The sequence below is a fragment of the Papaver somniferum genome, chromosome 1 (genome assembly GCF_003573695.1).
Source record: "Papaver somniferum cultivar HN1 chromosome 1, ASM357369v1, whole genome shotgun sequence".
Taxonomy (NCBI): Eukaryota; Viridiplantae; Streptophyta; class Magnoliopsida; order Ranunculales; family Papaveraceae; genus Papaver; species Papaver somniferum.
The window spans coordinates 86,993,909-87,007,242 of record NC_039358.1 but is presented as its reverse complement, the minus strand read 5'-3'; the positions used below and the strand labels follow the sequence as shown (position 1 = coordinate 87,007,242).

Below are 13,334 nucleotides of genomic sequence, written 5' to 3'. Positions count from 1 at the left end.
CGAATTCTCGTCAGAAAATTCTGACTGCACACTTGTTACGAAAATAGCTCTCGAGACTTCATACGGGGTCCGATTTGAGTGGTTGACCCCAAAGAGGACAGACATACCTTTCTTTTCCAAAAAGAAAATCTGAATTCGGAGTCTGTTAAGTTGGAGCGATAGGCCTGGACATTTGAGTTTCAGTATTTTTCGAGAACTTTTTCAGATTTCATGTCAGTCAGTCCGGAGGCCATAAAAGTCAGACCATTTATCTAAACTTTGTGCCCTTTTGACACGTTGTATAAAAGACGTAGGAGAACAACTTTTGTTTAAGATTTTTTTCCTAGTTCTCTACGCATTGGTACAATTTTTGAGTTTTTCAGGCCTGTTATGTCAGAAATCAGAATTTTCGAACATTGAGGACAATGTTGAGTTTAAGTGTGGGGGAGCATTTAGTTTCTACTATTTTCATATACACATAATAATAATACTCTTTGATTTCTTGAATTCTTGAGACTTCATCTTTTGGAGTTAATTATGAGCTAATTAGGATGACACTCTAAACCTTTTAAGGTTGAAACAGTTCTTACGGTTATAGATTAAGTTCCATTTATTTCAATTCTTAAATATATACGTTCGTAATTGAATGCGAAACTAATCTATGGTGGTCGTTTGAAAGAGTCATCCTCACAATTAATCATTACTGAATCACTTTCTTTTTATTTTTGCAGTTATATGTTTATCTAAAGTGATTTGGTGGGATCATGATACTGCCATGGATGTTGTAGCAAGGTATTCAATGGTTGAGTTTATATAAAAGACCCATAATACAATTGTATTACACTCGTAAAGAGTAAAGAGTGAGCCGAAAAAAAAAAGAAAAAAAAAAGAAAAGAAAACTATATATAAATAAAACTCCTCTTCATTTGTCGACACTAATAAATGATAGGTCCAGAATCGCGGATAATCATAGTCGATGAAAAAAAAAACCATATCATCATTATATATCAAGTCAAAGATACTATTGATGAGGTTCTTGACACTTTGATAGCAGTATGTGTGAAACGTTGTCCCTATCTCCGTCGCCTAAGCAAACGTGGAGTGCAGGATCCAAGGCAACTATCACATACTTGCTGAAAAGAAACATGCGCTTAGAGTATCTAATCATGTGGTCGAGTTAAATGGGTGCTTCTCTCAACTAGTGCGCTATAAATATATATCCTTTGACGACATTCATACAAGTATTGTGGGTAACATCTTTCACTTAAGTCAACATTTGCACACTTCACTTTTCCATTTCCATTTTCTTATCTATCCATGTGATTTCAGTATGCGAGTGTTGTGATAAACGTTGCAACAAGTACGATGACTATCTTAGTAGAGTTTTGCAATCAGGTTGAATGTCACATGTAAGTAATTGCTTATGTGTGATGATTGGAATGTATGTGGGATGTTTGTAACTAAAGAACATATGCAAGCTAATTATTTGGGTTTTTGCTTTGTGTCTATCCTTAGTGGTTCTTCCAAGAAGAGAAATTGGAGTACGTTTTGTGGGTATACCTATTTTAAGCCCTCACGAGACTATAACTCGTCCACTAGGGGCACCTAGGGGTTTAAATGCCTGTTATTCATGCTAAGAGTAACCGTATCCTCACGACATGGAGTTGTTGTATTTAGGATTAGTTTATCTTAGTTTGCTCGAGGACTAGCAAAATCTAAGTGTGGGGGAATTTGATAAGTTCATAATTCATATGATTTTAGTATCCATTCCATACTTGCTTTAGCTATTATTCTTGCATATTTTCGTATTATTACTTTGGTTTTATCTTATTTGTCTCAATTAGGTGAATCATCCAAAAAGGATCTATAAAGTGCTGAAAAGATCTAAGAAGAGAAGTATTCCAAGAATCCAAGTCCAATAGAAGTGGAAGAAGTGCGACGAAAAGGAGCAAAACACTCAAAATTAAGAGACGGGCCAAAGACTGATCTTAACCCATTCAAATTAAGGATTTTTCATCATCATCTTGAATATAATTGAAAGATAAAAATAATTCAAAAAGAATGAGGTCATTCCGAGTTTGGATGAAGAAGTTGTGACCAAAACATTTTTTATCAAATACGGAAGAAAGTGAAGTCCGCGAACTGGGTTCGCAGACTTAATTCCGAAAATTTATGCTGAAATTTGAAGTTTGCGGACTGGGTTCGCAAACTTAGGTAGTAGAAAACGTGTATTTACACTTTGGAAGGCCTAAGGGCACGTTTGGAGTCGTTAGGTCATATTTTTGGGTCGGATTCCTAAACCAAACTAAATACGTGAAGGCCAAGCAATGTAAACCTATAAAAAGGTATTAGGATAATCCATCGAGGGATCTTCTCTTTTTCTACTTGGGTTCTAGGGTTTAGAAACATGATGGAAACTATTCTTTTTCTTCTTGTTATGAACTCCATGAAAATGAGCTAGAGTTTTATTATTGGTTAAAGATGTAGTTGGATTTCACATAACATGATTTTGGGTTTAATGAATTAGTTTTGTCTCATCTTTATCGATCATGATTTTCTGTAATTATAGTTATATGATTGATGTATTATAACATGATTTGATTGTTTGTTTTGTCCAGTTGCAAATTGGTAGAATTTGTAATCATATCTATTGCTAGTTTAGGATTTATCATCGAGCGATATCCTTGAACACAAGTAGCATAAATATGGTTATAGCTTATAGTGATATATCCTTGTAATCATATGAGAACCATGACCTTTGTTCGAATTGTCTGCGCAATGTATTTCAATTGCATTGATTAGCCTAATTTCATGAATCTTAATGCTCAATGGGAATTGAACTTGATTAGCGCAAGGCGTTAGGTTATTATTTTGGTAGAATTCATACTTGCATCGTTTTACATGTATGTGTGATGAAATCAGGAAATTGCGGGATATTCTTTCAACTAGATATCTTAGGGCTTTTGATAATGAGAGATTAAATATTAATTCTAGTTATTAAGACAAGAACGTGTTAGTGAATGAAAATGAAATCCTTGACCAATACTTTCACATATCCTTGAGTTGCTTTGTTTACTTTTATTTATTTGCTTTTATTGTAGTTTATTTTACATAAATCTGAAAATACCCCCCTTGTTACCTTTAAAAAACCAAAACATATTGACAACCTAAGACCTCTTTGTGGGAACGATCATTTCTTGCCCTTGCTTCATTATATATTTTGAGTAGTAAGAAAGTGTAATTATTTTTGACGCCTACGACAGCGATCAAAAACCCATGATTAACTTAATCGGAAATCTACAACCAAATTAACCACAAAAAGTGATAAATTTAATTGATCATGCTCGACATAAGAGAACTTACGAAGCAACAACTAAGTTAGATATAAGAGAATGTTCAACTCAATCGTCTATGCTCAAACACAAGAACCCTTACGGAGCAACACAGTCTATGCACAAAAATGTGGATCGGAGATCGACCAATACTACGGAATAGACAAGGATTTATCCTATTTGCCATCACTATTTGCACAATGACATATAATAGACATAATCCTTGTAAACAAAAGTTCATCATATATTCCATCAATATTTGCATAATAACATAATAGGCTTCAAACTTTTGTAATATCAAAAGCTTATTCATTCTTTTATCAATACATGCATATCGACATATGAAAGAATTAACTTTTGATAAGATATGGGATAATTATAGTTCACGGACGAAAACACACATATCCCATCACAGATTGCAATATATGAAACCATAAAGATTAATACTGCAAAAATCATCTTCCAAACATAATTTTTTAGAATTTAAACAAATAAACCTAAAAATATGAAGATGAAAACATTGGACATAGCTATGTGTAATCAAAATAATGGCTATTCCAAACTCTAGTTATTTTTCTAACCAAAATAAGAAAATAAAATTCTCATCCGAAGATTTACTAGATAAATAAAATCATAATTCACTTATCATCTTCATCATTGTCGGAAACACTCCAAGATGCTTGAATCACGTTCAATTCTTCCTTGAGCTCGGGAAACTTAGTTGCAACAAATGACACTTGTTCTTGCACACACTTCACTTTTTCATTGACCTTAAACACACCCTTGTGATTTTTTTGAAGAAGACCCATGGTGGTAGTTTCACAATCGTCAAGGGAATCATCTTTTTGTCTTTTTCACACATTCTCCCTTATACGTCTGAAAGTACGAGGACGAACAGGTTTGGGAACCCCAAGAGAATTTCCAATTGAATCAAAACCACGATCATGGAAAATTTGACTAATCAAGCAAGGGTAACCTAACTTCTTGATGGGTGAAGTCATCGAAATCATTTGAAGAATGATGAAACCACAAATATCGAGACTCGGAACACCCAATTCAAGGAAATAGACCAATTCCGCAAACTCGCAACTCCACCGTGAGTTCTCAATTGTGGAGGGACAAAGATTAGAGATACCAAGTTTACTGAAAGCCATCAAAGTAACACTAAGAACATTAGTAGGAAACTTCCCTTGATTCCAAGTCACCTTCTTACCGCAAAGGCCAAGAGAGATGTCCTCACGCGATTGTCGTTCATCACTTGGTCTAGGTAGACGAATATTTCCCAATGAAATTTTGGTAATCTTCGAAATCAACTCTCTATTAAAAAGAAATCTTTCTCTATTTATCATGGTTTTGAATTCCATTTTACCAAGATCAACATCATGAATGTTGGCATAGAAAATTCTTGTGAGAGTATCAAATCCTTGACCAAGACCATCAAAGATGTTTCCAAGATTGAATTTTTCAAAGAAAACTAAATCCTCATTATGTCCACTAGAAGAATCCAATTTATTTTCTAAAATAAAACCCATAGATGAAATTCTTACAAAAACATTAGCACAAGAATCATTGACATATCTAATTCTAATAGAATTTTGGTCTAAAGGAAGATTCATGCTAGAGGAACCCAAATTTTTTTGAAGTTCTTTTTGAACCTTTGAAATTCATCATGAGATCTAGAAATCGGAAGGAAACAAGAGGAAACCACTTACTTGGAACATACTTTGATCACCCCTTTGTCTTATTTTTCTCCAAGGAAGTTTTAATGGAGGAAAATTATGAACCCTAGAAAGTTCACATACGCGGACGGATTGGAGGAAGAAGAAGGTCCGCGTACTTCTTCTTTATAGGCTCACTAATGGTCTTGGACCCGTTTATGAACCGTGACCCACAAAAGGAATGTGGGATTTTTCTTTGATGTTCGCACATCAATGTTGTGCATTTCGTGACAACACAATTTTTGAGAAGAACCGAATGCAGTAGAAAGCTTATTCGAAAAATAACCCAACTATAAACAAATCATACCATTTCTGCCCCATCTCAAGATATATAAAAATGGGGTAGAGCCAGGCATGTTACCAAGAGGCATGATGTGCAGAGAGATCCTCATGCAGCATTTCTGGTTGATATTTGTGAACAGTATCAGTGATATAATCAAAGTAATGATGATAATCAGGGTTGTCGGAGCTTTCTATCTTCCTTTTTAGATGACTGGAAAGAAGATTCTTCCGACTTTTAGTCTGTACATTATTATTCCATAGTTTTACATGTACAGAACTTTTATCGGGTTGATTCTTAGACTTAACTGAATTAAGTTTTTCTAAGAATCTAAAAACGCTTTCGAAAGCTCTAAATAGATCTTTGTCAATTGATCCATCACGATAGTATTTCTCAAAAAGATTAAGAGTTAATCTAGTGAGGGTCCATATCTTTGAGCGTAACGAACGTTTCCTCAATCTTCCCTTCTTTTTAATTTTTCCTTTTTAGATGAAATGAGATTATCATGAGAAACCGAAGGTTTTATCCATAATAATCTTTGAGCAATCTTTAAGGATTCCTGGTGTGCGTTACAGATGCGAAGAGTAATTTTTCCAAAGAAATTTCCCATAGGGCAATTTTTAAGGATCGAACAAACACAAACTTATCAGGTTTACAGTGTTTGCCTGCTCTGATACCAACTGAAAAAGCGGGGGTCTAACAACCACACCCAGTATTTCGATTAACAATCTGTATGGACCAACTCCAATATACTTTCAAGAGAATCAACTAGACTCAATCTTAATAAAGTATATCAAAGAGTTATATCTCTCTTTCTTGATTCAATAATTACTCAAGAAAATAAAAATCTGCGAGTTTAATTGAAAACAAGAGAAATCACTTGAACGGTACCAAAGACCAATGTTCAAGTATCAATCAATTTCAATCAACAACCAAAAGTTGGATTTCCCAATTGATTGATTCAAACGCACAACCTGTGAGATTTCAATTATAAAGATAAACAATATAATGCGAAAAAGAAATAACACAGACACCAGAAGTTTTGTTAACGAGGAAACCACAAATGCAGAAAAACCCCGGGACCTAGTCCAGATTGAACACACACTTTATTAAGACGCTACAGACACTAGCCTACTACAAACTAACTTCGGTATGGACTGTAGTTGAACCCCAATCAATCTCATACTGATCCAAGGTACAATTATGCTCCTTACGTCTCTGATCGCAGCAGGATACTACGCACTTGATTCCCTTAGCTGATCTCACCCACAACTAAGAGTTGCTACGACCCAAAGTCGAAGACTTTAATAAACAAATCTGTATCACACAGAAAATTCTACGGTAATAAATAAATCTGTCTCCCACAGAAATACCTACAAGTTTTTGTTCTGTATTTTGATAAATCAAGGTGAACAAGAACCAATTGATAACCCGTGCTTATATTCCCGAAGAACGGCCTAGAATTATCAATCACCTCACAATAATCTTAATCGACGCGGCGAAAGAAGATATTGCGGAATCACAAACGATGAGACGAAGATGTTTGTGACTACTTTTATATCTTGCCTATCGGAGATATCAATCTCAAGCCAATCGTTAAGAATGTACTCAACACGATAAAATCAGCAAGATCAGATCCCACAACTACAAGAAAGTAGTATCGATCTGGCTTCACAATCCCAATGAAGTCTTCAAGTCGTTAATCTACAGGGTCTCGAGAAGAAACTTAAGGTTAAAGGAGAATTGACTCTAGCTTATACAACTAGTATCACACCGGAGGTGCGGGGATTAGATTTCCCAGTTTCTAGAGTTCTCCCTTATATAGTCTTTTAAATCATGGTTTGTAATCAATGTTAGCTTAGTAACAAAGCATTCAATATTCACCGTTAGATGAAAACCTGATTAGATTCAATCTAATATCTTTCAACCGTTAGATCGAAAACTTAGCTTGTTACACACAAATGAAATGCACGTTTTAGGTTTGTGTAACCGTACCAAAACTTATACATTTGTTGGTTCAACAGTAGTTAACCAAATGGTTAGCCATATGAGCACTTTCATATCAACCATATTCTTCTTCACCATAACTAGTTCAAATGACTCAAATGAACTGGTTAGAAAGTTGTTCAATTGGTTAGATCTTATAGAAGTATACAAGACACAATCGAAGCAAAAACGATTTGATTACTCGAATCGATTTATGTACTTTATAGCCACGGTTTGCAAACTTGCATTCCTTAGTTAATATAAATATAAGTTCACAAATAATCGTCTTTAGATATAACCAACCTAAGTACGCGGACTGATTACGCGGACTTAAGTTCCCGGAAGGAGTTCACAAACTCCAGCAGATTTTCTCGGGATGAAAACCTCCGCCAGTTCGCGGACTGGGTTCGCGGACTGAGTTCACAGCTCTTGTTCCGGTTTTCCTGATCAACAAAGTACGCAGACTTTGGTTCAAGGAATAAGGACTTATACATATATGTGTTACCACACAATGCTTATATCCAACATTGGTTATATAATCTAAACTCTCATTTCAATCATTGAAACATTCTTAGAGGACGTTATATAGTTGTTATTCACAAACCATTTTTCGTCAAAGCCATTTTCAAGTGATTAAAACATATCATGACTTTCGTCACTAGGTAAAGATGAACTTGGCCAAAGCGATAGCTTACCAACACATATTTCGAGAAATGGATACGCGGGATAAACTCGGTTCGAAATAGCAAATGTGTATAATCAAAGTCTATATAGCAAAACGACTTTTGTCTCAAGATAGGAGATAGAGTAGATAGACTTTTGAGTGATAGATAAGTTCAAGTCTCCACATACCTTTTAGTCGATGAAGTTCCACCAGTTCCTCGAGTAGTCCTTCGTCTTGTATGATGATCGCCATGAAGTTCTTGAGCTCAACTACACTTTTTATCCTAGTTTGAGACTTAGCTATAGTAGACTAGAAATCAAGACTTATAGTTTTGATCACTAACATTGACAAACATGCTTGAGATAGCAACGCATACGAGTTCGACCGAGCAGTGCTCTAACAAAAGCACCTGCCAACCAATGTTAGCTAGTAAGAACCACACTTTAGGAAGAAAGTAGAAGAAAGATAATAATTTCACATATAAGCATTCAAGCATGTTCTACTAACATAAGTGTAGCATGTTAGTTTTTAACATTTTATTAAAAAATTACATCTCAGCTCAACACATCACAATTTGAACTTAACATTAGCAAGTTACACATGCTAATTAAAAATAAAAAAACACAGACCAGACCTGAAAAATCCTGAATCAAGTATACAAGTCATATGGATGTGTAAACGCAAGTTATATATGCTAATTGGATGTGTAGGATAAAGTTACACATGTTAATTGAAAGAAAAACATACTCAGAACTTGAAGAAGTTATATTTATTTATAACTACGAGTTACACATGCTAATTGGATGTGCAGAAGCAAGTTACACATGCTTACTGGATATGTAGACGCAAGTTACACATGCTAATTGAAAGAAAAAAACAGACTCAAAACTGGAAGAAGATATTTATGTGTAACTGAGAGTTACACATGCTAATTGGATGTGCAGAAGCAAGTTACACATGCAAATTGGGTGTGTAGACGAAAGTTACACATGTTGTATATCATCACATAACAAGTTAACCAAACAAACAACTTCACTATCAGATTCAAAACATAGATGTTAATGAAAAGAAATCATAGAGAGAGTTTGAGAATCATGATGTTGAAGATGATGATTAGTAGTAGGAGTAGTTACCATGAAGAAGAAGTTTGGGAATCTGAATCCGATTGCTTCTAATTAAACAAAATTGAAACGAGATTTTACATCTGAATCTGATTACTTCCTTTCACACTAAAATCAAACTGAAACGTGAACGGAATTTCACTAAAACCGTACTAAAGTGAACTGAATAAGATTAAAATACATAGATCTATCTTGTATCATCATAGAAATCAAAACTATATGAACACAACATTAAAATCGCATTTATTAGCAAATTAAAGACGAAATCTAAACAAAAATAATGAAATCAAGATAACTACATCAAAACCAGTATGAACTCAAAATATTGCATCAAAATTCAGATTTGTTATCGCTTCGAACAAATTTTCTTCTTCTAATAACAAACATGTTGATGATTTATCATCGTTTTTCCAGATCTAAAAGAGCAGAAGAAAAATGAAATTAATGAAAGAAAAATAAACCTAGATGAATCTTATCTGCAGGTCAAACAAATCTTCTTATCAAAAACTTCTTCATCGTTGTTGCAGTAGAAGATCTAAAAGGAGAAGATGAAAATGAATCTGAGAAAAACCCTAGAATTTTTTTTCTCTGCAAGAGAGAGAGGGATGAGAGAGAAAGAAAATGGAGAAATGAAGGTATCTTATGATTTTCTTCTTGTATATATAAAAAAGGGTAAAATTGTCATTAGGACAAAATACGTTTATTATAAAACCCTGAAAATGAAATTTTTGGGCTAGGGATAACAAAAACTGAAAAGTACAGAATTACCGAGTTGAGAGAGAAGGATCCATTTTGTGGGGTTCCTTAATGTTGAACCCATATAGTGATGGGTTTACAATCGTTTTCACAATCCAAAACCCACCTGGGGACCTAGAATCTCCCCCATGATCCGAAAGATATCACTGTGGCACAAGCATTAGGTGCATCATGAGATGATGCTAAACTAGTCAATTATTAGGCGCATTTTACACCACAACATTATCCCAGTACAGTTAAAATCCGACTCGCGCACGACAAGCATGTAACTATATTACAATGTACTCGAACACTTTTTGGCCGGAAAACTCGAGGAGATTTTGCAGCAGCATCATTTAAAATGGTAGAAAATATTTCTCGCCGCCTGTTTGACAACAATGACAAAGCATTGCCTTCAAAAATATATTTGGAGATATGCTACTTATGATTGTGTAAATACAATCAACTTAATTAAGGTGATCCAAGATAAACAATGCAAGAGATATGGGTGTAATATAATGGAGTGGCCCTCAATAATGCACCTAACTGATTCATGCATGAATTCATATAATTTTTCGTACCCCAAATATCCGGCCCCATGATCATCATCATGTTAACCCTACCCCTTACAATCGGACATTCATTGATTTCGTATTCTTCTTACAAATTCGGTATATCACAAAAGATTGTACGTTCTCATGTGTTAATTTTCTGACACAATTTTGGAATTTCTGGAAGGATATGTAAACATAGGTGCGCCCCAAATTATTTAATCCACTGCCCGTACAAGCATGTGTTTTTGTCGCTCGAGAAGGCAAGCTGGATTGTCAATGGCCATGCTGATCCCATATGGACTGAATTTGTTGGGTGTTGACACCAAAAAAAGAAAAGATCTTGATTTGGGATTTGGGCCGTCGATTCGCTTAATTGATGAGTATAATTGTTTCATTGCTCATCGCATTTACATTTTACCGTCTCCATGGCGAGGTCTTCTTCTTCCTCCTCGTCATCAACAGCTCTCCTTCATCGTCTTCTTCGATGGGTGAAAGACCTGTCAAAATGCAAACAACTATCAGTTCCACGGCGGCTACCCGAGGCAAAATTAAAAACTGCATGGTCTATGTCAAATACATTTGAGTATATGACCACGCCAAGTGCATGATGTTAGCCAAATAGAAAAAAAATGAAACATGAAATAATTGGCAATAGCTGAATTTTTACCGGGCATAGAAACTTTCGTCATCCTCATGATATCATCATCATCATCATTGTTGCCGTCGTCGTAATCAGAATCATCTTCATAACCATCCAATTCATATTTTTCGACCCCTTGAATTAACTTACGCTCCGAAGCAGCAAATAACCACGTAACACTCATTTGTCTATTGATCATACGTGAAGCATAGTAAGGAACCTTAGTATTATTCTCCTTATGGTCGGAACTAATCAAGCCATTGACAAACATGATACAATCCATTAAGCTTTCTTTAGCTAATCCTTTCATGTCATAAGCTTGTGATCTTCTCCATAAACTCTTATTATGCGAATTCGTCGGGTACGACAAACTTAATGCCCTGGTTGAATCACTAATAGCTAAATCTGGCTCTCTTAATAGTAAATAACATTGAGATCTATTGCTATAAAGAATCATCCTTTCTTTTCTCATTTTCAATGGACATAAGTTTATACCTTCTGTAAATTTCATTATAGCTTCTTCGATATTTCCCGACCGGAAACTCTCGTTTCCTTGTTGTTTCATTGCACCCACTACAACCCTTCTTTCTTCTATCTCATCTTCACTGAATTCCATCTCTCTTTGTCTTCTCTCTACTCTCCAATGCCATACTTCACTTAACGCGTTTTCGACAACATTGCTGCAGCTGACGTTCTTGGTTTCATTGAAGTCGAGTAAGAGAGTTTCCGCAATGGATTCACCAACTCTTTTGCGTATTCCTCCTAAGGTTTTCATTTCCACAAGATCCGCAAGAACTAATACTGATATCTCCATGACTTTAAATCGAGTATCTTGGTCTTTAAGAAGTAAAAGAAGACAATCAATACCCATATATTGCCAATCGTCTGAAGATCTTGCAAGATTGCAGAGACTTTGTAGAACATGCTTTGATTCTGAAATACTTTTTCTTCCTTTTTTACTATAACACAAAATTCTTATTAATCCAATGCCACAAGGTGATGTATGATTTACTAAACCTCCCCACATCATGCTCAAATCTTTTAAAAACCCTGGTTTGCAAATAAGATTTAAAGATCTTTCTTTACAAGCAAAGCAATTTATAAGATAAATGGACCAACATTGAAGTTGACTAGCCCATTCTTCAGCTTTGACATTCTCCATTTCTGACCCTCCAACACCTCTGGTAAGTAAATCACAATGATACCTTAACCTTTTCTTCTTATCCTTCACTGCAGCAAACTTAAAGTACACCACATCAAGACAAGTTGAAGCAATTTCCATAGCTAATTCGATAATCTCCTTTTCGTGTTCAGCAACGGAATCGAAAGTAGTTTTGTAACTAGCAAGATGGCCTAATGCACGAACTGCAACCCTTTGTTCAACCCAACTCATTTTTCCTCTCATTAACTCCATTAATGGGGAAATAACACCTGATTTTACAGCTTTTTCTGCAAATTCGATCTTATTCATCGTGTAAGAACCGATAATATGTGCAGCATAATACGGTATGTATATATTTTGATCTCTGAGAAGCCAATCTCTATTATGAAGACCTTTACGAAGTAAACTAGCCATGCATTCAAAGACACCTGAAGAAGGAAATTCAGGATCATTGGGATGTGTCATTGCAATATTCCAGAGAGTACTAAGAACAAGAACATGCTCCTGATCATGTTTAAGTGGTATTTCTCTGAAGCATTTGGATATTCCTGATTTTCTTAAAGATGGGTTTGTCTCTTTCATGACACAGAAGAAACAAAATGGGTTTGAGCAATTCAGCTCCATGAGGATTTTGTTAGGACTATTTCTGGGGGTTGTGATTTTCTGATTACTCTGCAGATCCATGACTGACATGAGAGGGAAAGAGAGAGACAGAGATAGGTTTTTGGAAATGAAGTTGGTTGAGGCGGGTACTGTCTGTAGGGTTCACAAACCACAATTATCAGATCGGAGTACTATATATCAGGTAGTGGCAGGATATTTGCACCCAAAACTTTATTGTCTGAAGAGAGTGAAGTACATTGGTACTGGAAGAGATAGAAATGATAACTGTACTTTTGGGAATCGGCTACCTCGTTTATCATCCTGCTCCAGGTGAAGCAGGTCCAGACTCCAGACGGACACTTAGTTTCCGTGGCTGTATTTATGTTGCCTCTGTTACTGTGCAGCTAATCAGGTGGTGTATTATACCACCCCTAAAGTGATTCCTATATGTCGGATCATATAATGTCAGGCAGGCTAACTTAGTGAAATTAGTTTCATATTGCATAGCCTAATTGACCTTTAAAACAGTAGATAGTCGTGTGCTATTCACCTTGTTGCCA

General features: G+C 35.4%; 1 protein-coding gene across 1 annotated transcript; it reads right to left on the bottom strand.

Moving 5' to 3' along the window:
* Positions 1–10,263: 10,263 nt before the first annotated feature.
* On the bottom strand, positions 10,264–13,014 carry LOC113293506. Its single transcript, XM_026542124.1, has 2 exons — positions 11,037–13,014; positions 10,264–10,866 (listed from the first exon to the last, which is right to left on the bottom strand). Exons 1-2 carry the CDS (start codon positions 12,862–12,864, stop codon positions 10,784–10,786), a joined length of 1,911 nt encoding a protein of 636 aa, XP_026397909.1. The 5' UTR covers positions 12,865–13,014; the 3' UTR covers positions 10,264–10,783.
* Between the last annotated feature and the right edge of the window lie 320 nt (positions 13,015–13,334).

Excerpts from the sequence above, each read along its gene's own strand:
- LOC113293506 (XM_026542124.1), bottom strand. The coding sequence starts at position 12,864 with ATGTCAGTCATGGATCTGCAGAGTAATCAGAAAATCACAACCCCCAGA. Across the intron at positions 10,867-11,036 it reads GACGAAAGTTTCTATGCCCG|GTCTTTCACCCATCGAAGAA; the intron begins GTAAAAATTCAG and ends GCATTTTGACAG.